The 23091-nt window shown below is 40.4% G+C and overlaps 1 protein-coding gene across 1 annotated transcript in view; it reads right to left on the bottom strand.

The window, feature by feature from the left end:
• Window positions 1–964: 964 nt before the first annotated feature.
• Window positions 965–23091, bottom strand: part of LOC127573524 (sodium- and chloride-dependent neutral and basic amino acid transporter B(0+)-like) — a 66898-nt gene continuing 44771 nt past the window's right edge. The window contains exons 8-14 of the mRNA XM_052021832.1: window positions 20562–20790; window positions 18274–18399; window positions 11539–11657; window positions 11141–11240; window positions 9983–10092; window positions 6923–7093; window positions 965–3148 (exon numbers count right to left, since the gene is read on the bottom strand). Of these exons, the coding sequence (XP_051877792.1) occupies window positions 3011–3148; window positions 6923–7093; window positions 9983–10092; window positions 11141–11240; window positions 11539–11657; window positions 18274–18399; window positions 20562–20790 (993 nt within the window). The 3' untranslated portion in view covers window positions 965–3010. The remainder of the gene's footprint in view (window positions 3149–6922; window positions 7094–9982; window positions 10093–11140; window positions 11241–11538; window positions 11658–18273; window positions 18400–20561; window positions 20791–23091) is intronic.

Below are 23091 nucleotides of genomic sequence, written 5' to 3'. Positions count from 1 at the left end.
GGTATCCAGAGCCACAGTTTGAACTTGGATGGAAACAAGCTGAGCATACCTGGCAGAGTCCACTGTAGTACACAGGCTGGTTGACTTCTGCCTGTGCTGAAATGGGACCCAGGTCTCCAGCTATCGAAAACACATGATGCCCACAATTGCTAAACTAGAACTGACCACCTCTTCCATGCTGGTAGGATAGCCTCCAGGCTGTGGGGAAGTTTGTGTTCCATTGCTGCATTCGGGATATGATGCCAACATGGTTCAAGCAGAGTCAATGTGGTTTTACAGAAGGGAATAACCTTTGACACACTTGTTAGAGTTCTTTGAAATTGTGACCAGCAGGGTGGATGAAGGAGAACCAGAAAATGTAATGTATTTGGATTTTCAAAGGGTATTCAAAAAGGTGCCCCATCCAAAGTTATTGCATAAGATGAAAGTGCATGGTTTTGGGATAATATATTGGCATGGTTAGGGGATTGGTTAACTGCATGAGGAAAGAGGGGGGGAAAGTAGGTCCTTTTCAGACTGACAATATTTAACAAATGGGTTGTCACAGGGATCAGTGCTAGGGCCTCAACTACTTACAATCTATATTAATGACTTGGATGAAGGGATCAAGTGGACTATAGCTAAATTTGCCGATAATACAAAGATAGGTGGGTTAGCAGGTTGTGAGGAGTACAAAATTAACTTGCAAAGAGATATAGATAAGTTATAGAACTGTCAGATCAATTTAAATGTGGGAAAATGTGAGTTTACCACTTTGGAAGGAAGAATGAAAAAGTAATTTAGAATTTAAATAGTGCAAAACCGGTTGTGGTATAAGGGGATTGGCTGGGGTGGGGAATACGCAGTTGCCCCAGTACATGAAACACAAAAAATTAGCATTCAGACATAACAAGTAATTAAGGAGGCTAATGGAATGTTGGCCTTTATTGTAAAAGGTATGGAGTATGAAAGTAGGAAGGTTTCAATGTAAAGTTATAGGACACTGTTGAGACCACACTTGCACTACTGCATACAGTCTTGGGTCTCCATATTTAAAGAATGATATTTATCCATTGATGAGTTCATAAAAGGTTCAATAGGTTGAGCAGGTTGAGCTTACAATCATGGGAGTTCAAAAGAATAAGAGATGATCTTATTAGAATATAAAAATTCTGGAAATTGATAAGTTGGTTGCTGAGAGGATGTTTCTCCTAGTAGGGTTACCCAGAACTGGAAACATAGAACAGTACAGCACAGGAACAGGCCCATGATGTTATGCTGAACTATTTAAGCTAATGATGCCCACTCCCTACCGACTGCACATAGTTCATAGTTTCTAGGTGGCATAGTTTCAGAATTTGAGGTTACTCATTTAAGATAATGATGAAGAGGGATTTCTTCCCTCAGAGGATTATGAATCTTTGGAATTCTCTGTCCTAGAGACCTGTGGAGGCAGAGTCATAGAATGTTCGATGACAAAGATTGTCAGACATTTGAATTACTGGGGAGTCAAGATGTATGGGGAAAGAATAGGAAAGTGGTGTTGAAGCCATGACTGGGGCATTCATGATCTCCCAAGCATTTTACTGTACCTAGCCACTGGCTTTGTCTATAGACTGCCCATCAAAGTCCTTATCTGAGTTCTTTGGAGCAAAGCTCATTCATAGCATCACCCTTTTGTTCATTGACTCACTTTCAAGGAACTGCACTGACAGCAGCCTATTGATGACCTGTGACTCCCAATGTGCAGATCCCATTACCCAGATCCCATCTACATTATTATCTACAGTCAGCAGTATGCCAGTATCTGAGCTTCTAAGAGGAACTAACAGATTGGGTTACACTTCATTCTCTTATAGCTCAGTAGCCAGAGCATGTGCAGGTGGAAATTCTTGGTGATCTAATTGGTATTGGTATTGGTTTATTATTGTCACTTGTACCGAGGTACAGTGAAAAGCTTGTCTTACAAACCGATCTTACAAGTCAATTCATTACACAGTGCAGTTACATTGAGTTAGTACAAAGTGCATTGTTGTAGTACAGGTAAAAAAAAGTAACAGTACAGAGTAAAGTATCACAGCTACAGAGAAAGTGCAGTGCAATAAGGTGCAAGGTCACAACAAGTGACGTGAGGTCATAGTCCATCTCATTGTTCAATAGTCTTATCACAGTGGGGTAGAAGCTGAAGGCACAAGAGTACGATCATATTAATGAAAGGAAACAAGTAATAAGTGCATGTTAAATAATATGCAGCTCTCATTAGTGTCATGTCAACATGTCTTTGTGATGTGATGTGCCTGCTATGATTGAAAAGCTAGCATTGTGTGAGATAAGGGTAAGAGCCTTGGAGTGTAATGGTAAATGTGTAATGGTATGCAAGTACATGACTCCTCATTGCTAGAAGTGGCATGGAACAGAAGCACTTGTTAATGTATTCACTGCTGGCTACAGCTGCAACAAGTGACTCCAAAAACTGCACCAGCAGAAACTATGCTTAACGTATTGTTGATGCAATGCGGATGCTGCAATTATTATAATGAGGCATGCACCAGAATTTCAGACATGTCCTGAATCAGGTTTCAAACTTCCATGTGAATTACTTGTCACAGTATCAGTGCACATTTTCTTTTTGCAGAGCCCATTCAGTTATTTGTTAGGCCAGAAATATCTAGCAATAGCTAAATGGTCAAGGATTAAAGTTCAATCAATAGTTAAGCCAGACAAGGGTTGAACAGAATATAAATTGGAGGTTCTGCCTATCGGAATAACTCTGCAACAAACACAACAATGTGGACTTAATAAAATGAAATGGTGTAGCATTAGAAAACTTATAAGAAAATAAAAGAATCAGATAGATTCCTAGATTTGAAGAACAAGACATGAACTAATGTAAAGAGAATTAACAAAATATATTGAGCAGTGTGTCAATGTCAGGATGGATTTACTGGTAGTAGAGAGAACTTCTGCTGAAGTTACAATCAGAAAGGGCTGTGAATTTTCAGGATCTGAAAGGAAATTTTCCCTTGAAATGTCATATCTCAGATGTAGAAACAAGTTGGACATGATTAGAGGCTTCTGTAGGATCAAGCTTGTTTCTGTATCTTCCTCCTCTGTGTTGTTCCAAGTATGGACCCCAATCAGAAGTTGATGTGGAAGCAGCAGAAATTTTCTATGAAAAGAAGTGAAATGTTGAATAATTTCTCATTGATTTTACTCACCATTATCATCCAAGATCTGTCAAATTGTTCTGCTGTTTGTTCCAAAAAAAAGAACTGAAGCTGTTGTGGGAGGTTCAGTGAATCTTATATTTAAGAATCTTATAAAATCTCATTCACCTAATTATACTCTATTAATTTGATAAGAGAAGAAAATAAACTCTTAGGAGATGGTACAAAAAAGAGCTAAGATTATGTGGAGTGTTTGAAAATTAACGGAAATTCCAGGACTTACTTTAGGAAATATTCAAATGTAAGTAATTATTTTTGTTGAGACTCAGTTCTCCCAGAATAGACCACTGATGTGCACAGAATGTAGATTCCCTGTAGTACTCCACCATAAGAAGGACAAGGTACATGGGAACACCAACACTTCCAGATTGTCCTCAAAGTTGCACACTATCCTGACTTGGAAATGTTTTTCTGTTCCTTCATCATCACTGGGTCTAAATTCTGGAACTCACTCCCTAATTACATTGGATGAGTACCTTCACCAGAAGGACTGCAGCAGTTCAAGAAGGTGGGACACCACCACCTTCTCAAGGACAGTAGGAATGCCCTTGTCAACAACAACCAAGATATGGTGAGAGCAGATGTGTGGAAATGGAGGAAATATGTGTGAGGCCTCCATCAACTATGGCAGAGGGGGAGACACATTTCTGGAAGAAGGTGGACATTTCAGAAATCCTAGAGCAGAAGGCCTCATCTTGAGAACAGATGAAGGGATGGCATCCTTATAGCTAGCAGGGTGGGAGGATGTATAGTTGAGGTAGCTATGAGAGTCAGTGGGTCTATGGAAGATGTCAGTGGCAAATCTGCCTCCTGAGATGGAGACAATGAGATCCAGAAATGGAAGAAAAGTGTAAGAGATTGTCCACATGAATTTGAGGGCAAGGTGGGAGTTAGTAGCAAAGGTGATGAAATTAATGAGTTCTGCAGAGGTGCAGGAAGCAGCACCAGTGCATTCACTGATGTAGCAGAGAAAGTGTTGGGGTGGTGTGTCTGAATAGGCTCGGAACAAGGACTGTTCCACACAGCCAATGAAAAGATAGCACAGCTAGTACCCATGTGAATGCCCATGGCTACCCCTATGATCTGCAGAAAGTGGGAGGAATCAAGAGATGTTGTTAACAGCAAGGACAAGTTCTATCAAGCAGATGAGAATGTTAGTGGAGGGGAACTGGTTGGGTCTTGGTTCAATAATGAAACAGCAGACCTAAGACCTTCCTGGTGGGGGATGGAGGTGTATAGAAACTGGATGTCCATGGTAAAGATGAGCTGGTTGGGACCAAGGAATTGCAAGTTATTGAAATGTTGGATGGCATGAAAGGTGTCCCTGATGTAAGTGGGAAGGGATACAGGGAGACAGGATGGAGTCCAGGTATGAAGAAATGAGTTCAGTGGGGCAAGAGCAACAGAATCAGTGGGCCTAGCAGGGCAGTACTGTTTGTGGACTCTAGATGAAATAGAAGTAGGCAGTGCAAGGTTAGGGAACTAGGAGGTTGAAGGCTATGGAGGGGAGATATCCTGATATGATGAGATCCGTAATGGTCCAGGAGATGATGGCCTGGTGTTCATTAGTGGGATCATGATCCAGAGGAAGGTATGAGGAGGTGTCAGAAAGCTAGCGCCTGAACTCTACAAGGTAGACATCATTGCACCAGCCTACAATGGCACCCCCTTGTCTGCAGGTTTGATGACGAGGTCAGGATTAGTCTGAAGTGAGCGGAGCGCTGCATGTCTGAAGGGGGTAAGGTTGAAGTGGGTGAAGGGAGTGGAGAAGTCAAGGTATTATGGTGATTGTGTGAATGTAATGGCTTTCTAAATTGTGAGAACCTGAAGACAGCAAGGTCAGCAAACCAGGAATGGATTTGGATGGGTTTAACAGAGGATTTATTTAATTTCTCTGCACAAAGGGTCTTGGTTTAAATTAGTCAGCAGCATCCTCATCCATTTTAACTCCACAACATTATTTTTTATTTCCTTCATTAAAGAGTCTCCTTAGAAATGAGTCACCCAGTTCTTTTCATTTCTCAGATGAATCATACAATCTACTATTCCCTCTATTGGCTGCAAGGAGTAAGGCTCTGTGTCGATGTCTGCTTCTCTGAAGGTGGTGTGTGATTATAAATCAGCAGGAAATCACAATATACCCCCACCTTACTGCAGTTCGAGTAACAGAAATTCATCCTGATGGAATTCACAAATCACTACCAAAGGATCTGAGACACTGAATAAAAATTCGCTCTTACAGAATAAAAATTCACTCTTACAGAATATACGTGGGGGAAAATAAATAAATAAACACAAAATATACACAAAACTGAACTAGTTTACTAAGGACAATGTTTGCAGGCCGCTGATTCACTGTGAGAGGCCTCTTAAGAGATTTGCTTTGGAAACTGACAAGGCAATCTTTTCTATTGATACATCCATTTCTAGTTAATTAAGACAACAACCTTTTCTCTTCTGCCTACAATACAATCAGAATTCCCTTGCCTATAGACCATGTACCCGCAGGTCATTATTATTGAGATAAAAACTTCCCACAGTGATGCGTCTCCACTTATAATACAGGATTGAAGGGAAAAAAAAATTCACGTTATGAAAAACCACAACATGGACAGTTTTTTAGGAATGCAACCCCTCTGTAATGTGGGGGTACACTGTATTAGGAGGTCTTCTAAGTTCATTTTTATTGTTAACATGGGGCAGTCAATGAGGAGAAGTGGGACAAAGGGGATAGTGGGAGGAAGTATGTTCTTGTGGCTCAGATCTATCTGACATGGAAGAACTTGATGGAGATTAAGAGCTTGAAATTCTTCAACACATAAAAATATAAAAAGCACCATGTTGTGGGGGAAGATCACATGCCAGCTTTTCCTCAGGTGCAATACATGCTTGGATTAACCTTGTACGTATAAATGCATATAAAGGAAGGTAGAGACCTGAGGTGTAAAACCTGGGTGGGGTAAGGAATGTCTAGGGAGATAATAGGAGGGAAATTTCAAGAAATAATCACGGAGGCCAAGCATATCTGCGGAAATGCAAAGATGATCAAGCTTGAGGAATTGACCTCAGGACACCTGTGGACTTGATCAGGATGGGGCAGGGTAACCAGAGATGATCAAAAATGGTATAAAGTTGATTAGGGAGAGAAAGAGTAAGGGGGTTATGACACAAGGAGAGATTTTAGACCCCACCTTGAGGAAAAAACAGCATCCTGATCTAGCAAATAGGATCAAGCCCTTTAACTTATCCAAACTCCACCCTCAGTCCACCATTCAAGACCCACATTTAGTGCTTGAGGTAATTTTTACACATATCTTATATGCATGATTGAATTTGTGCAAGTGACTAAGTTAATTGTTGTATTTCCATTGACACGATGATGGATGCCCATTGGCTTCAATGTATATGCACAGAGGCTCCAATCAAATAACTATGTGCATGTGGGCACGGAAACATAATTAGGATTAAATTAGGATTAAAATTCCTCTGTATTAACTATAAAAGCATTCTTAGGTGAAAAAAATTCTGAACTTAAATTTCCTATTTAGTTTTATTTAAATTGAGGCTTCAATTAACACACGCAAAAAATTAGCAAAATCCCCAAAAATAATGTGCAAAGTGAGATTTTGTAAATTTTTTGTTGACCTTCTAATGTTAGTAATGGACAACCTTCAGAAATTCTGTCCTTTTTGCAAGAGATCAGGGTGTTTTCTTACCTTGGATATGGTGGAGCCCTCAGCTCGGGTAATTCTCACAATAGCAACAATGGGGATCCACATAATACAGAAGACTATCATACACCAGCCAAGTGCGATTGCCTGGACAGAATACTGAAGAGATCCGTACGCTGGTGGGGCAAAAGTTGCTAAAGACCAGGATAAAATTGCCTATATGAAATGACAGAACAAGATTAGCACCAGCATCTGCAGTCTCTTGTGTCTCCAAGATTAGGGACAGATCCTAATCTCCACACAGCACTGAACTGCACATCCCTTGTGTACTCCTCATGGAGCAACTTTATCCACAAAGAGGCAATGGGCATAAATATGAGAGTGAAATGTCACAGAATAGATATATGACCTGTAGCAGATGGAATGAGTTGGCTACCACAGTAAAGCAGCTCAGTCTTGGCAGCTTTCTGCAGTGGTCTTCTTTTACTTGGTCATCTTCTTGAGTTGGTCAAGGTATTAAGTCAAGGTTCTCCTAGGATCCACTTTGAAAAATCCTGTCTACCTTCTTCTCCTAAATTTACTGCTTGCTTTTATTGTTGATTTTAAGGACAGGGAAAACTCTCAGCTTAATCACTGATCAGCCTTTGAGATGGAGAATTCCAAAGAGAATTACAACCCCTTATGAGAAGAAATTATTTTTAAACTGGTGTCCCTTTATCCTGATCCTTTGCCCCCAGTCATTGATTTTGATACCAGGGCAACATCTGCGAGGAATTTATATTAAGATCCTTCAGATTCTTAGAGGTTTCTTCAAATTAGGTGGCACAGTGGCCTTGCAGATAGTGCATCTACCTCAGAACTTCAGTGACCCAGATTTGATTCTGGCCTCCAGTGCTGTCTGTGTGGAGTTTGCACATTCTCCCTGGTGCTCTGATTTCGCTCCACATTCCACAGATGTTCTGCATGTAGATTAATTAGCTATTTTAAATTCCACCTGGTGTAACCATGTGTTAGGAGTGTCAGAGGGGTATTAATGGATGGGTGTTAAATATTGGGCAGTAGATAGGGGTAGTCATTTTACTCTTTTTGCAGATTGGATGATATGTTCCTTTCTCCACTCATTTTTCACTGATTTGAAGAGAACTCCTATTAGCACAATCAGTCTCATATCTTTTAGATTCATTGATATAGGTTCTATTTCTAAAATTAGCTGTGTCTCTTTGTGTACTGCCATTGTGTTCTCTTCAATTAGTATGGAATATACCTGCATTCTCCTGGTCACCCACACCACCCTTCCACACCTACCACAAGCTAACTCCATTCCTTCTCCACTGCTGCCTGATCTAATTTTATTTTGTTCTACTTGGTATCCATTGCTCAGCACAACCAACTATTCTCCCCACTCTTCCCCCATTTTGTGTCACAAGCTCTGCACCTTACTGTACAAGCATATTTTATTTAAAAGGTACATTATTCACTTTATCATTAAGGGTCATCCTGTGGATCTTTTCCATAACATTTAGTGTTGACCTTTATGTTCACTCTGATCTCTATTCTACTCTTACCTGTTATTTCTTTAGGCTTCAAGCTTATGGTATTTTCTCCAGATACTTTCCCCATCTTACTGGTTTAAAGCATTATCTGTGGGTTTATTTATCCTTGTTACTAAGACTCTTGTTTTAATATCAGTGGGGCCCAGCTAATGGCTGCTCTTTTCTGTCCCAGTATTGGTGTCTCTGTGTCTTCAAATCAGACCCCTTGTTCCCACTCTTTTAGTCACTCACTTATCTTTCTGCTCCGCACATCTCTTTGCCAATTAGCACATCTTGGCTGATAATCACAAAACTGCAATGCACAGTTTTCTTTCAATGTACTTCTTAACTTCCAATATTCCCTTCACAGGGCTTTCTCGCTTTTCTTCCTTGTGTCATTTGTTCCTACAAACACCATGACAACTACCTCCTCCCTTTGTTTCCAAATTAGTGTACATTAGTCTAGATGGCAAACCCCTAATCACCAGAGAATAGCAACACTTTGACCACTTTGTACTAAAATTGATTTTTTTTTGTTCTAATTGTGTTCTTTCTTGTAAAAATTGTTGTAAGATTTATGTTTAGTTTATGTGAATGCTGCTTATATGATGCTATGTGCCTGTGATGTTGCTGCAAGTAAGTCTTTCATTGCACCTGTGCATACATGTACTTGTGCATATGACAATAAAGTCAACCTTGACTTTGAAACATGAGACACTTCATCCTTGCATCACATACTATTGGTGACTCCAGAAAATACCTACCTATCCCTAATTATTACTCTGTCTATAACTAAACCCTTTGATCTCCTGTCTAGACTGCCTCCTACTCTACGCTGCCATGATATCATTCTGACCATACTCCCCACATGGACAGCAACTACATTGTACCTATTGCATGCCGGCTTCCTCCATGTCTCAACACATCAGCCATGTAAGGGACCCAGTAGTGAAGTCATGGCTGACACCTTGTGTTCAAAGACAAGTCACTATGCAATTCAATTTCTAGGCAGCTTTATCCTTCAATATTTGATTACTCGTCATTTATAGAACCAGATATCAGACATCTATAAGCAACCACCAGAGCAATATATGCAAGACCTGTAAATGCCTCCAGTCTCGAAACTCCCAATCCTGCAGTCATCAGTTATTATGACACCCTGGAGAAAACAATCTCAAACTCTCCCACACTCAACAATATCGAGATGGAGTGCATCCACATAAAAGCATATGCTGACATGTGGGCCAGCCTCACTGTTGACAAATATATAATAGGGTTATGGCCTTTGCACCTTAATTATCTACCTGCACTGCACTTTCTCTGTAACAGTAACACCATATCCTGCATTCTGATATTGTTTTTCCTTTTGTACCGCCTCACTGTATTGGAATGAGTTTTCTGAATAGCATGCAAAACAGTCTTTCACTGTATTTTGGTATATGTGACAATAATAAACCTATTACCAATTATTAGAATCACAGCACAGTGCTATTTTTGTGCTGACATTACTATTTTCTTTTAAATGTATTCATTAATTGCAACTTATTGAGCACTAATGAAACATTTTGTTTACCAACAGCAAGAACGGAGTGACTAAAAGCCAGCACACTCTCCACCAAAGCCAGAAGAGCCAGTTCTTTTCCCCAATCATCATCTCAATGTCCTTGATGAATCTGTTTACCCCTGTGGAAAGCAGGAATACTCAATCACTTTGTTTGTCCCATCTTTAAGGAAATTTGTTGTTTTATGCAGGCATCAACCTTCTACAGGGTTTCACCAATGGACAGATGAAACCTAAAGGCTACTCAGAATTTCAAACAGTCTGAGTAAATTGATTCCTGTCACCAACCTCATTCCCATGAAGGAGAAATATTTGTATAAAGTCCTGAAGAACAGGAATGTGGTCCAGGAAAAGGTCCTGTATTAGCTCTGTGTAGAATGGGGCAGATGGATTAGCAATGAGAATGTTCTTTCCTGAGCTGAAGAACAGCAAATGGATCCCACAAACACCCTGAACCAGAAGCAGCCTTGTTATTCTATCTGCCTGGGGAGCTAGTGGGAGAAACTATTCTGTTGTTCCATCTGTCTGGACAATTGAAAGTAGCAAACAGCTGTTCAAATGAGAGTGAAAAATATTCTGTTTGTCTTTAACAGGAAAATGCTTGTGGCTTAAGCCAACAATAGACAACTGTAAGTCCAATAGCAACCAAAGGGTCTGATGGATGAAGGATGCAGAAGCTACTGGGTGTATAACATTGGGCATTTGGGGGGGAAATTGACATGAAGAGAAACACTCTCCTTATCTTCCATCTGAATATATGAGTGATGAACTTCCTTATTCATTTACCTTCTTCGTTCTGAAGCAGCAGGAAGACCCAAACAAGTGTTATAAATTTATACTTTTTTTAAATTTCACATGTAACATGGGACTTCTGCCAAAACCAGCAGTTATTGCCCATCACTTATTGTGCTCAAGTAGGTGGTGGTTGAGGTCTCAAAGGGGAAAGTACTCCCACACTCTTGTAAAACAAGGAAGGCCAGGATTTAGTGTTACTGAAGGATTGGCCAAAAGTTTCCAAGTCAGGGTCGCATGTGGCTTGGAGTGGCACTAATAACTGGCAGTGTTCCTTACACTTGTTGCCATTATTTATCTGGTCGATTGAGGAGGTGATCTTGGGAAGTACTATGGAATTATTTTATTTTCTTTCTGTGCTTTCTCTTCTATACTGACCATAAATCCAGCTGAGACCGATGAGTTCCAGCACAGCTGCAATAATGAGGACCCATCCTGTACAGAAGTGATCGATCAAGTTTATCGAATAAATCCCAGCCTGAAAGTAAATGGATAAGTAAGAAGTCCAGTGTTGGAGGAAATGTTAACACACTAATATTAGAGATTGTTGGAATATGAATATAGTTGCATTTTTAACTTTACAGTGTTGTTAGGCTCTATATTTAAAACAGATTTAGTATTAATAGTGTCAACCAGTCCCACACTATCATTGCACAATGTAAACTAGTTAGAAGAACAGCACAACCAACACACAACTTCCTTCCTTATTACTTAATCATTTGAAATTTCTAATTTCACAGAGTTATAACGTGGAAAATTGTGAAAGGACACCATACCTGGGTTACACATACGAGGCCAAGGAAACAAAATAACAAGCAGATGACAGTTGTCACCTGCAGGCGCTTTGAAACCAGAAACTTAGGGAACTGGTCCTGCAGAGTTGTTATAATTTTTTCTGAAGAAATGAAAATAAAAGCATTCATTAATAGTTCACAAAGTTGCATAGCAAATCACCATTTGAGAGACCAAATACTTCTGGGCCAGAGAAGTCGATGCAGACAGTTTCCTCCATGCATGTAAAAACTCTCTGAAAAGACTGGTTGGAGAGATCAGACGCTTAACTTTTTTACAGCATCCAAGTGGGATTTCAGTTTGCAATGAAGTAGTGTTAACACCAGGAGCGGAAGAATCTGATAATTTGAAACCTGAAATTAGGGGAGATTGACTGGGCACCTGGATAATTATCGATTGATTAGAAACAGTCTATTATTAGTTTTTAATGAGCAGTCATGATTAACTAATCTAGTAGAACTGTTTGATGTTACTAACATGGCGAATAAGGGAGTATTTATGGAGATAATATGTGTATTTTAAGAAGCTAAGACTCTCGCTAAGGTTGCATGCAAAAGATGATTAGAAAATGGAAGCATGCGGAAATCAGGGCACCTTTTACATGCATAAGAGGTAGGAGAAAGAGAGTAGGGACAATGGTTAAAGACTCAATTAGCAGACGTGACCAGTCACTTCTTCCAGGGATCTATACTGGAACATTAGCTGTTTATTTTTTTCAGTAAGTAAATGAAGGAATATAATGCCATATACAGGTCCTCCTCAGATTACAAACATCCAGCTTATTGACATCCCTTATATATGAACAAGCATTTGGGAGGATGGGGGTAGATTTGCCAGCAGCTGTGGGGCTGCAGGCATCTTCTGCTGGGTGGGAACGGGGCATTTCCATGTACCTTCTCTCCCCACCTCCCACTTCCCCAAACTGCAACAATCAGGGGCTGGGTGGAGCCAAGCAAAATTGAGAGCACTGAGCAGACTCACTCGCTCACTCACTGAGTCAGATAGGCCGGCTGGCGGCCACTCTTCCTGCACCTGCTCGCTCTCCCTTCACAGCTCTTTCTGTGACGCCCTCCCCACACAGTGTTTTTGTTTGTTTCTGAATTACAAATAATTTGGGTTATGAACAGTTCTCAGTAACAGAACCCTGTTGCAACCTGGGGACTGCCTGTACCTAAGTTGGCTAATATAATTTTAAGTTGCTGTTTAATTGATAGAAAAGAGCTATACAGAGACAATAGACCAGACCTCACTGATGGCCACCCAAGAGTTCCATAGACATGTAGCTAAATTTGCAGCAAGAACAAATTTAACAACCTATGTTAAAGATATCAGTCATCTATAAAGTAAAATAAGTTTAATGGCCTCTAAAATACAAAATTGACCAAACATATAATCCCAAGATGCTGAGAAAAACCAAAGGATCTGGTAAAGAAAATCTAAAGAAACGAGTTGAAGGAAATGTTGAGGGTGTTAAAGTTTAACTATTGATTTGTTTTTCTGAACCCCTGTGCTGTGGATAACATTTACAATCAGTGCATATATATCAACCATAGTTGCCCCAAGCCTGGATTTCTAAACACAGACTTGTTTCCCCATTAAAACATTTAAACAGAATGACAATTCCTTAATGACAACATGCATCCCTAAATCAATCACCTCATGAACTTAACACAACAGACACAATAAGGGTGCTTATGTGCCGAATCACCCATTATATTCATAATGTAAAACATAATTTAAATGCAGATATAATATATGGGTATTGCTCGAAAGCTGACACATGATAAGAAGGATAACAGCAGTTCAAGCTAAATTCCTGGTTAGTCTGGGCTAGATGGTCTGGAAATTTGACAAGCAAAATTTGTGGCCTACGGCTAATGGGGTAGCAGAAACTATAATTGCATATTTGTGAATAAGGGAATGGCAAAGAAATTAATCAAATATCTTGAGTTCATCTGCATGAAAGACACAAAAAAGACCCAGAAATAGTGAATAACTGTTCTACCATGAATAAGGAGCTGAAAAAAAAAGCATTCGTTAAAAAAAGACTGAAATTAATTAACTAAAAGCAAATAAATCCCCAGGGCCTGATAATCTGCATCTCAAAGTTTGAAAAAGCAGCTATGAAAATAGTGGATATATTTGATGTCTCAGTCTAAAACTTCATAGATTTTATTCTGGTTCCCACAAATTGGTAAGTAATAAATGTAACCCCACTATCCAAGAAAGGAAAGGTAGTGAAAACAAGTATCACAGACCAGTTAGCCTGAAATCATTACAGGCCATCCCCTGGTTACAAACACCCAACTTATGGACACCCCTACACAGGGTCAAGGTCCCACAACATTATTAAATTCGAAAGTCCACACATACGTTCATTCCCTCGAATGGAAGAACTAGTTTACTCTCTCTCTCTCTCTCTCTCCACTTTTCTTAATTGTTCTTTCTGATCAGTCTTAGGTGTTTTTGATGCCATTCATTACAATATTCTGGAGGTATGGTGACCATATTGATTGATTTTTGTGTAATTTCCAACTGATGGACAAAATCGACTTAAGAATGTCCGTAAAAACAGAACCAATTTGATACCTGGGGATGGTCTGTAGTAGGGACAACCTGTAAAGGATACAAAGTAATGTTTTACAGCATTCCCCCTACTACAGGACGTAACACAGGGCACTTAGAAAATAATAACAGGAATGGCAGATCAACATGATTAATCAACATGATAAAAGGGAAATCATGTTTGATGAATCTTTTAGAGTTGAGGTTGTAACTGGCAGAATAGATAATGGGAAACTAATGGAAATGATGTATTTATATTTTCAGGAAGTCTTCAATAAAGTACTGTGAATTCCAAAGTTGGTTTTGCCACTGACCACAGAAATGACTACTCTGTGGTAGTTCCAGATTTCCCACATTCTTCTGTGCTACTGGCTCCTTACACTGCTATCAGTCCACAGACCAAGGTTAATGGGACAGCTCAGCAATCTAACCACATTTTGAAAGCCATGTGCATCATTCCGAATGCAAACAAAAAAAATCTGCACGGTTAATATTTATTTCCGGCACTAAGTTTTTAATCAGTAAGGAAAAAAGGAAACTAGTTTGATCAAATGTGTTACCAGGGCTGTTTTATGGGTAGTTTCTCTTGACTAAAACTGAAAAATTCAAGACCTAATTGTGAGTAATGGTTACACAGATTATGTTTGTATACCCTTGAGATCTTTAAAGGGCCATAAAATTGACCTGCTTAGGGCAATGAAAGAACGTGAGAGAAAGAAAACATTTCCTCTGGTAGAGAAATCCAGGAAAAAAATGAGAAACAGGAAAGCTATCCCTCACTGAATATCAAGACAGTGTGCGGCCACCAGCATTATGTGCTGCATGTTACACAAACTGGCTATCATGTAGATCACAGATCTTGACAGCCACAGAGCAGTAGGAAAAAGACAGAAAATTAAAGCAGTGGGTCATGCTAAAGGAAGGCCCTCTCTGAACGCAGCTGGAGCACATCCCAGACTTGAGATTTAAGAATAAGACCACATTCCATCAGCTCAGTGCATGTACTGAATCTGTGTTTGAATACAGGAAATCCTTGGTGCCATTTGGACAATGGTAAATGGAAAGTAAATATCATGTCATATTAGAGCTTGGCAAAGGCCAATTCCATCAACTGAAAGTCTCACAATTTCTCCTTATCCTTCAATAGGGGGCAATACTATTTCCCATTGCTTAACCAACAATATCCTAGGGCTCAGAAAGCTTAATTACAATAACTGCAAGAGCATGTCAGAGGCTGTTTCTGCTCAAGGGGGATGTTTATTTTGCAATCCACAAGGCACATCGGGTTTTCCAAGGAGGTAGAGCTCCAAAAATATGAAAGGATGGTCTACTTCATTCAGCACTAAGCACTTGCTGCTTTGGCACTCCCATGGAACACTCAGTCCATCACTGATATAATACCTGTCGTATGGCCATGTAGCAAATGGATGGCGGCAAATAAACAAAGATCCCTCTGATGGCTAGGACAGACTTGGACCTATAATATTTGGAAAGATAAGGTGGCTGTTGCCTTGTACTGTAACGAATGCAAGGTGGACTCCAACTCACCTTCCCTTTCCTGTCTGCTCAATCATTCACTGCAACAAGTCAGGAAGACAACTCCTCACCAATGTTAATGGTAATTAAATTGGTAAATTGGTTTGTTATTGTCAAATGTACCGAGGTACAGTGAAAAACTTTGTTTTGCATGCCAGCCATACAAATCATTTCATCACATCAGTACATTGAGGCAGTACAAGGGAAAAGCAATAACAGAATGCAGGATATAGTGTTACAGTTACAGAGAAAGTGCAGTGCAGGTAGACAATAAGGTGCAAGGCCATGACAAGGTAGACTGTGAGGTCAAAAGTCCATCTTATCACACAAGGGGACCATTCAATAGTCTTCTAACAGTGGGATAGAAGCTGTTCTTGAACCCGGTGGTACGTGCTTTCAGGCTTTTGTTTCTTCTGCCTGATGGGAGGGCGAGAAGAGAGAATGTCTGGGGTTGGTGGGGTCTTTGATTATGTTGACTGCTTTACCAAGGCAGTGAGCAGTGCAGACAGAGTCCATGGAGGGTAGGTTGGTTTATGTGATGTACTGAGCTGTACCCACAACCTTCTACAGTTTCTTGCAGTCTCAGGCAGAGCAGTTGCCCTACCAAGCTGAGATGCATCCAGATAGGATGCTTTCTATGGTGCATCAATAAAAATTGGTGAGGGTCAATGGGGACATACCAAATATCTTTAGCCTCCTGAGGAAGTAGAGGCACTGGTGACCTTTCTTAGCCATGGCGTCTATGTAGTTTGACCAGGACAGGCTGTTGGTAATGTTCAGTCTTAGGAACTTGAACCTCTCAACCCTCTCGACCTCAGCTCCATTGATGTAAACAGGAATGTGTTCACTATCCCCCTTCCTGAAGTCAATGACCAACTCTTCTGTTTTGCTGACATTGAGGGAAAGGTTATTGGCAATTAAGGATGAGCAATGAAGAGCATGCCAGTGATACCCACCACTCATGATCCCATATTGCCATTTTGCCATTGTTAATCATCTCATTGTCCTTTTCTGCACAAATCGTGAAAAAATAACCAAGCAAATCAACAGGTCTAGTATTTGTATACATCTAATCAGTAGCAAAACCCTACAACTGTTGACTAATCAACTTTGCAAATTCTCTTTATGTGGCTCTGCCTTCTCTACACCTTCAGTCTGTTGGATCTTAGTTGCAGGTTGGAAATGATCATGAATGATGATCTTCAGCATCCCTAACCCTTAGTATCATGGCTTTAAGCTGCATCATTTCTGCAGTTTGAGCTGGCTGGCTGACAAGGACACAGCCAGAGTGGCATTGTTGGGAGTATGAACACAGTCATCCTGAGAGAAAACAGCACATTTGTACTGCATGGAGCCACTCTCCCTTGGTGCAGCATTACTTAACTTCTTTTGGAGAACAGGCTGCTGGGATACACTCAAAAAAAATCTGCCAGCAGTATAATCCAGAGCCATAACAGCAGCGTGCTGATCCTGGATGTCAGCAAGTCAAAGCCTCTACTGCAATATTCACACATATGGTGCCTTTTGCCATCATTTACTATGCCATGATTTGGCCTGTTAGTGTGGACATCAAGCTGGCTATCACTTTGCCTGGAAAGGATGGTCTCCAAGCTCTGCAAAGCCATATTCAAGGTCTTGGCTGAACTCCTGTGCTCCCAGACATCCCACTCAGGCTTTCAGGCAGGCCTGAAACTACCCTAGGCACTTCCATGAATATAGTCATCAGTCTTCATCTGTAAGCAGCCCCATCATCTGCTCATCTGAGAGTTCCAATGCAGAACTGAGTGCAATCTTCGCATCCAAGTAGCTGGCAAACAAATTGGACTTTGGCGCTGGCTTGGCTGTGATCCAGTTACATACATTCATACACACAAATAAGGAGAAGGACTAGGCCACTCAGCCTGTCCATTGTGATCTGACATTCAATAAGATTACGGCAGATCTGCTAAATAACACAAATCCATCTATCTGTCCATTCTTGGTAATCTTTCAGCCCCTGCTTCTCAAGTATCTATCTCCCTCTTCCTTTTTATTTTGTATTATATTGTGCTATATTCAAAGATGCTTCTTCTACTGCTCATTGGAGGAACAGTTTTCCAAAGACTCACAATTTTCTGCAAGAAGAAAATGTTGCTTCATTTAGTGGTAGCAAAATTCATTTTCTTGCCATTCCTGGATAAATGAGTCTCTGCTGAGTTCACCATAGGGACTAACTTATATTTCATAGCCCAAAACTTTGGTCTAACAACAAAACCATTTCCTACACAAGCTGTACATTTGCTTGTGAATTGCCTTATGACAAGGAACTAATGAAGTAGTTTACATCACTTACTAGGGAATTAAATTAAATCTAAAATAGAATTTGAAAAGACATAAGGGGTCAATAAATGCAATCAGAGCATTGTTGGTCTAAATTCCTTCAAATGCAGATGCTTAACCCATTATAAGAAAAAAGATTCAGGTTCCACCTGGGCTGCAAACAGGGATTAAAACAGAAATATACTGAGCATTTTTCAGTGTACTTCATCAACTGTAATATCTTATCAACCTAATATTTTATAAAATGTTCTTTTAAGTCATGGAACAAGATGGGTTAAATCAAACAAAGTCATTCTCACCTACAGCTGCAAACTGAGAGTCGAGTCCCAGGGTGATCAACATGAAGAAAAACAAAGTGGACCATAGGGGTGCCCACGGCAACTGTGCAAGAGCCTCTGGGTAGGCGATGAAAGCCAATCCAAAACCTAAACAGTGGATACAATTAACAGAGTGCAATTAATGGTGTTGAAAAGAGAGAGTAAGAATCCCATTATACCACCCTAATGTTGTTCCTCACTTTCAGAAAAGGGCACATTATAGAAAGGACGTGACCAATGCTACACTATGTGAAGGATGTGTTTAAGCTAGAAAGGGTGCAGAAAGAATCACGAGGATGTTGCCTGGATTGGAGGGCTTGAGTTATAAGGAGAGATTGGATACACTGGGTCTGTATTGACTAGAGTGAAGAAGGCTGAGGCATGACATGATAGAGATATATAGAATTATGACAGGGATAGCTAGGGTAGATAGCCAGTGTCTGTTTCCGATGGAAGAGGTAACTAAAATGAGGGGCCATAGGTTAAAGGTGAGAGGGAGGGTTTAAAGAGGATCTGAGTGGAAATTTTTCACATAAAGAGTAGTTTGTAACTGGAATGAGCTGCCAGAGGCGGTAACATTTAAGAAATATCTGGGCAGGTAATTGAATGAGCAAGGCATAGAGGGATAAGAAATTAATGCAGGCAAGTGGAATTAAAATAGGTAGGCATGATGATTGGCATAGACATGCTGGGCCGAATGGCCTACTTCTATGCTGTACAAGTCTATGACTCCATTACTCTATGATGTGATATACTCCAGTGGCCTATTCTAGCCAACCTGGGGCCTCTCTGAGCAATGTTGTCAAAGGTACGTGATTAATCAGCACCCGGTCATTGGATACCAAGCAAAACACTAAATTGGTGCTGTGAATTCTTTTATATGTTTGCTCCATGATGCTAAATCTTTCTATGTAATTTATTCATTGCATACAACAGCAGGAGTCCAAATCTTGTGAATGATTTGAGCTTCTCAAAGGCACGTTGCACCTCGAAGTTGGGAATGCAAAAAAATATTGGGAGTTGTTTTGAAAAGATTTTCAGGACTGTGATAATTTGAGAAGTGGCTAAGAATGCAGGAGAGTGAGCAACAGATTGGAAATTTATTTCAGAAAGAAGAGGGACAAGAGCATCTGCTCTCAGAACATGAACCTGGGCATTTAGTAAATTTAAGTAAAAGACATGGAAGCATACCCACGAATTGCCAATTGCAAGATTTCTCCTACAATGTTAACACTCTTTTACTCTTTCCACAGATGTTGCCCGACCTGCTGAGCATTTCCAGAAATTTCTGTTTTTATCTCAGATTTCCAGTGTTTGCAAGATACCTTTTATTATTTTTAACTAATATTTCCCAGAAATGTCAACATCTGTTTCTCAGCCGTTAAGAAAAATTGGCTTCCAGGCTGATTTTTTCCAGAATAAAACTCTCCATGTAATGAACAGATGACTTGCAGCAAACCAGGTTATGACTGCAAGATGATAACAGAAGGCACAGGGTAACTACAACTGAATGCACTGAAGTCAAAATAGAGTGAATGTTTTTTTCCTAAACGGGAAGTGAAGTATGAAACATTACTGTCTGCTGGGAATTTAACCCAAAAGTCAACCAAAAAGGAGAGCAAGTGGATTAGAAAGTGTTGCATTTTTAAGATTTGCTCTGTTTCACTACCTCAGATCATAGGACAGTTGCTGTCTTCATTCTCCTCTAATGGGATGCTCTGAATTAGGCAGAAGTGAGTGCTGGAACACTAAGCTCTATGTGGGCTAGTGGAACCACTGTCTCACGACACTAGAGACCTGGGTTCGATCCTGACCTCAGGTACTGCCTATGTAGAGTTTGCATGTTCACCCTGTGACTATGTGGGTTTCCACCAGGTGCTCCAGTTTCCTCCCACATCCCAAAGACTTGTGGGTTAGCAGGTTAACTGGCCACTGTAAATTGCTCCAAGTATGCAGGCATGTAGTAGAATGTGGGGAGAATAAACAATAGGATTAATGTAGGATTCATGCAATTATGTAATTGATGGTCAGCACATTCTCGGTGGGCCTGTTTCTGTGCTGTGCCATGATTCTATGACCCCAGGAACCCAGGTTGAATCCTGTCAGACCTGAAGCTTCACCTAGCTTAATAAAGTTATCTTTTATCCATTGCAATACCACTCATATCACCCTCATCCATTTCAGAATCCAGCTCCTCTCCTGGATCCAGATTTTTCAGGAGATCATCAGCCTTAGATGTCATTCCCTACAGAAGGCAATAAGTTTGATACCTGACTGTGCGACCTCTGAAATGGGCTTGTCTTGTATGTGAGCCATGTGTCCAAGGACAGAGAATGTGACAAATCCAGCTAACACACTGGTGGCACAATTCACGACACAGACGATGATGGTGTCTCTGTAACAGTTATTATGGAATTTGTTGTAGGATGACAGTGTTATTAGAGTGCCAGAACCTACTGATGAGGAGAAGAAAATCTGTATTGCAGCAGCTTTCCAGACCTAGTGAATAGAAAGTAGAATTAGTCAACACTATAAGATTTTAATTGAACTTATGGAACAGCTAAAATGGTATTGAACAGAACGTACCAGATCTGGGTTGGATCTACAGGCAAATGGTAACCTGACCCTGACATCCACCATCACGAAGCGTTTTGAGAGGCTGATCATGGCACACATCAGCCTTCCAAGCTCAACCCACTGTAATTCACCCACTGCCAAAACAGGTCCATGGGGGATGACATCTCCCTGGCCCTACACTAATCTATGGAGCATCTGGACAGTAAAGATCCCTATGTTAGATTATTGTTTATTCACTACAACTCTGTTTTCATTACTATAATTCCAAGCAAACTCATCTCCAAAATCCTAGACCTGGGACTCAACACCTCTCTTTGCAACTGGATCCTTGACTTCCAGACCAACAGACAACAGTCAGTAAGGGAAGGCAGCAACACCTCCGTCACAATTATCCTCAACACTGGTGCCCCAGAAGACTGCGTCCTCAGCCCTCCACTAAACATTCATGACTGTGTGGCCATAGTCTGCTCTAACTCCATCTACAAGTTTGCAGATGATACCACTGTTGTAGGCCGTATCTCAAACAGCGATGAGTCAGAGTACAGGAAGGAGATAGAGAGCCTAGTGGCAAGGTGTCATGACAACAACCTTTCCCTCAATGTCAACAAAACAAAAGAGCTGGTCATTGACTACAGGAAACGGGGCAGTCCACACGCTCCTGTTTACATCAATAGCACTGAAGTTGAGAGGGTTGAGAGCTTCAAGTTCCTAGGAGTGAACCTCATCAATAGCCTGTCCTAGTCCAACCATGTAGAAATCATGGCCAAGAAAGTGCACCAATGCCTCTACCTCCTCTGGAGGCTAAAGAAATTTGGTATGTCCCGATAGATGCACCACTGAAAGCATCCTATCCAGAAGCATCACAACTTGGTATGGTAACTGCTCTTCCCGAGACCACAAGAAACTGCAGAGAGTTTGGATACAGCTCAGCACATCATGGAAAATGGTCTCCCCTCCATGGACTCTATACTTCTCGCTGCCTCAGTAAAGCAGCCAGTATAATCAAAGACCCCATCCATCCTGGCATTCTCTTTTCTTTCCCCTCCCATCAGGCAGAAGGTACAAAAGCCTGCAAGTACATACCACCAGGGTTAAGGACAGCTTCTATCCAGCTGTTATCAGACTATTGATCGGTCCCTTAGTACTATAAGGATGAACTCTTGACCTCACAATCTACCACATTATGGCCTTGCATCTTATTGCCTGCCTGCACTGTACCTTCTCTATAATTGTAATACTTTATTCTGCATTCTGTTATTCTTTTTCCTTGTATTACCTTAATGCACTGATGTGATGAAATGATCTGTATGGATGGCATGGAAAACAAAGATTTTCACTGTACCTATGTACATGTGACAATAATAAACCAATTTACCAAATTTGATTGAGTGAGGTTCCCACCAATCTGCCTTCCTTAAAGCTTTTATTCTGTAACACAGTCCACTTTTTCTTTTCAGTGTGTTTTCCTTTCAATCACATTATTAAATGGATGTCTATTTTTATGTCATAACCCAGTAATTTCCATTCTCTTACTGAAGGCATCAACAAAGGAAGCCTTTCCACCACAGAATAAAACTGCAACTCAAGTAGATGACAAATTCTACAAAGCTTTAAAGTAAACCTCAATTCTAATTAATACTTTTGCTATAAGGCACTGAAAATCAGTTGAAACCAAGAAAGAAATATCACAGATACTCCACAACGTTCTACTCAATGGGAGGCAGACAGCAGAAGGATTCAACAGCTCGTCATATTCATATGGATCAGGTGCAGTATGGTGACTCTCAGCTGCATGTCAGTAAATGCTATCAAGTCTGTGGGGGAGTGATGACAGTGAGGACAAGGAAGGTCGGGAAGGAGGTTAAATTGAGAGTTCCTGGGTACCAATGAGTTGTGTATTTCACTGTTGAATATGACAAGGCAAAGGATGAAATCTGAAATGTTTTTCCTTTAACTTCTCATGTTGATTCGGGTTGATATAGTATCTGATCATGATGTTTGCAGGTTGATATCAGATCTGAGCTTTACTGCTGTGTTTCTGATGTTTTCCAAAATGGTTAACATTATGCCTCATGCCAATTCCAAATAAAAGCAGGGAATGCTAACACTCAGCAAGTCAGGCAGTAACTATGGAGAGAGAAAAGCAGTGTTAACCTTTTATTAGAACTAGGAAAAAAACTTTTATATTTTACATTGTGGCGAAGAAAGACAATTGGTGAAAGC

The sequence above is a fragment of the Pristis pectinata genome, chromosome 8 (genome assembly GCF_009764475.1).
Source record: "Pristis pectinata isolate sPriPec2 chromosome 8, sPriPec2.1.pri, whole genome shotgun sequence".
Lineage (NCBI taxonomy): Eukaryota > Metazoa > Chordata > Chondrichthyes > Rhinopristiformes > Pristidae > Pristis > Pristis pectinata.
The sequence above is the reverse complement of the archived record's forward strand: the minus strand, read 5'-3'. Positions and strand labels throughout refer to the sequence as shown.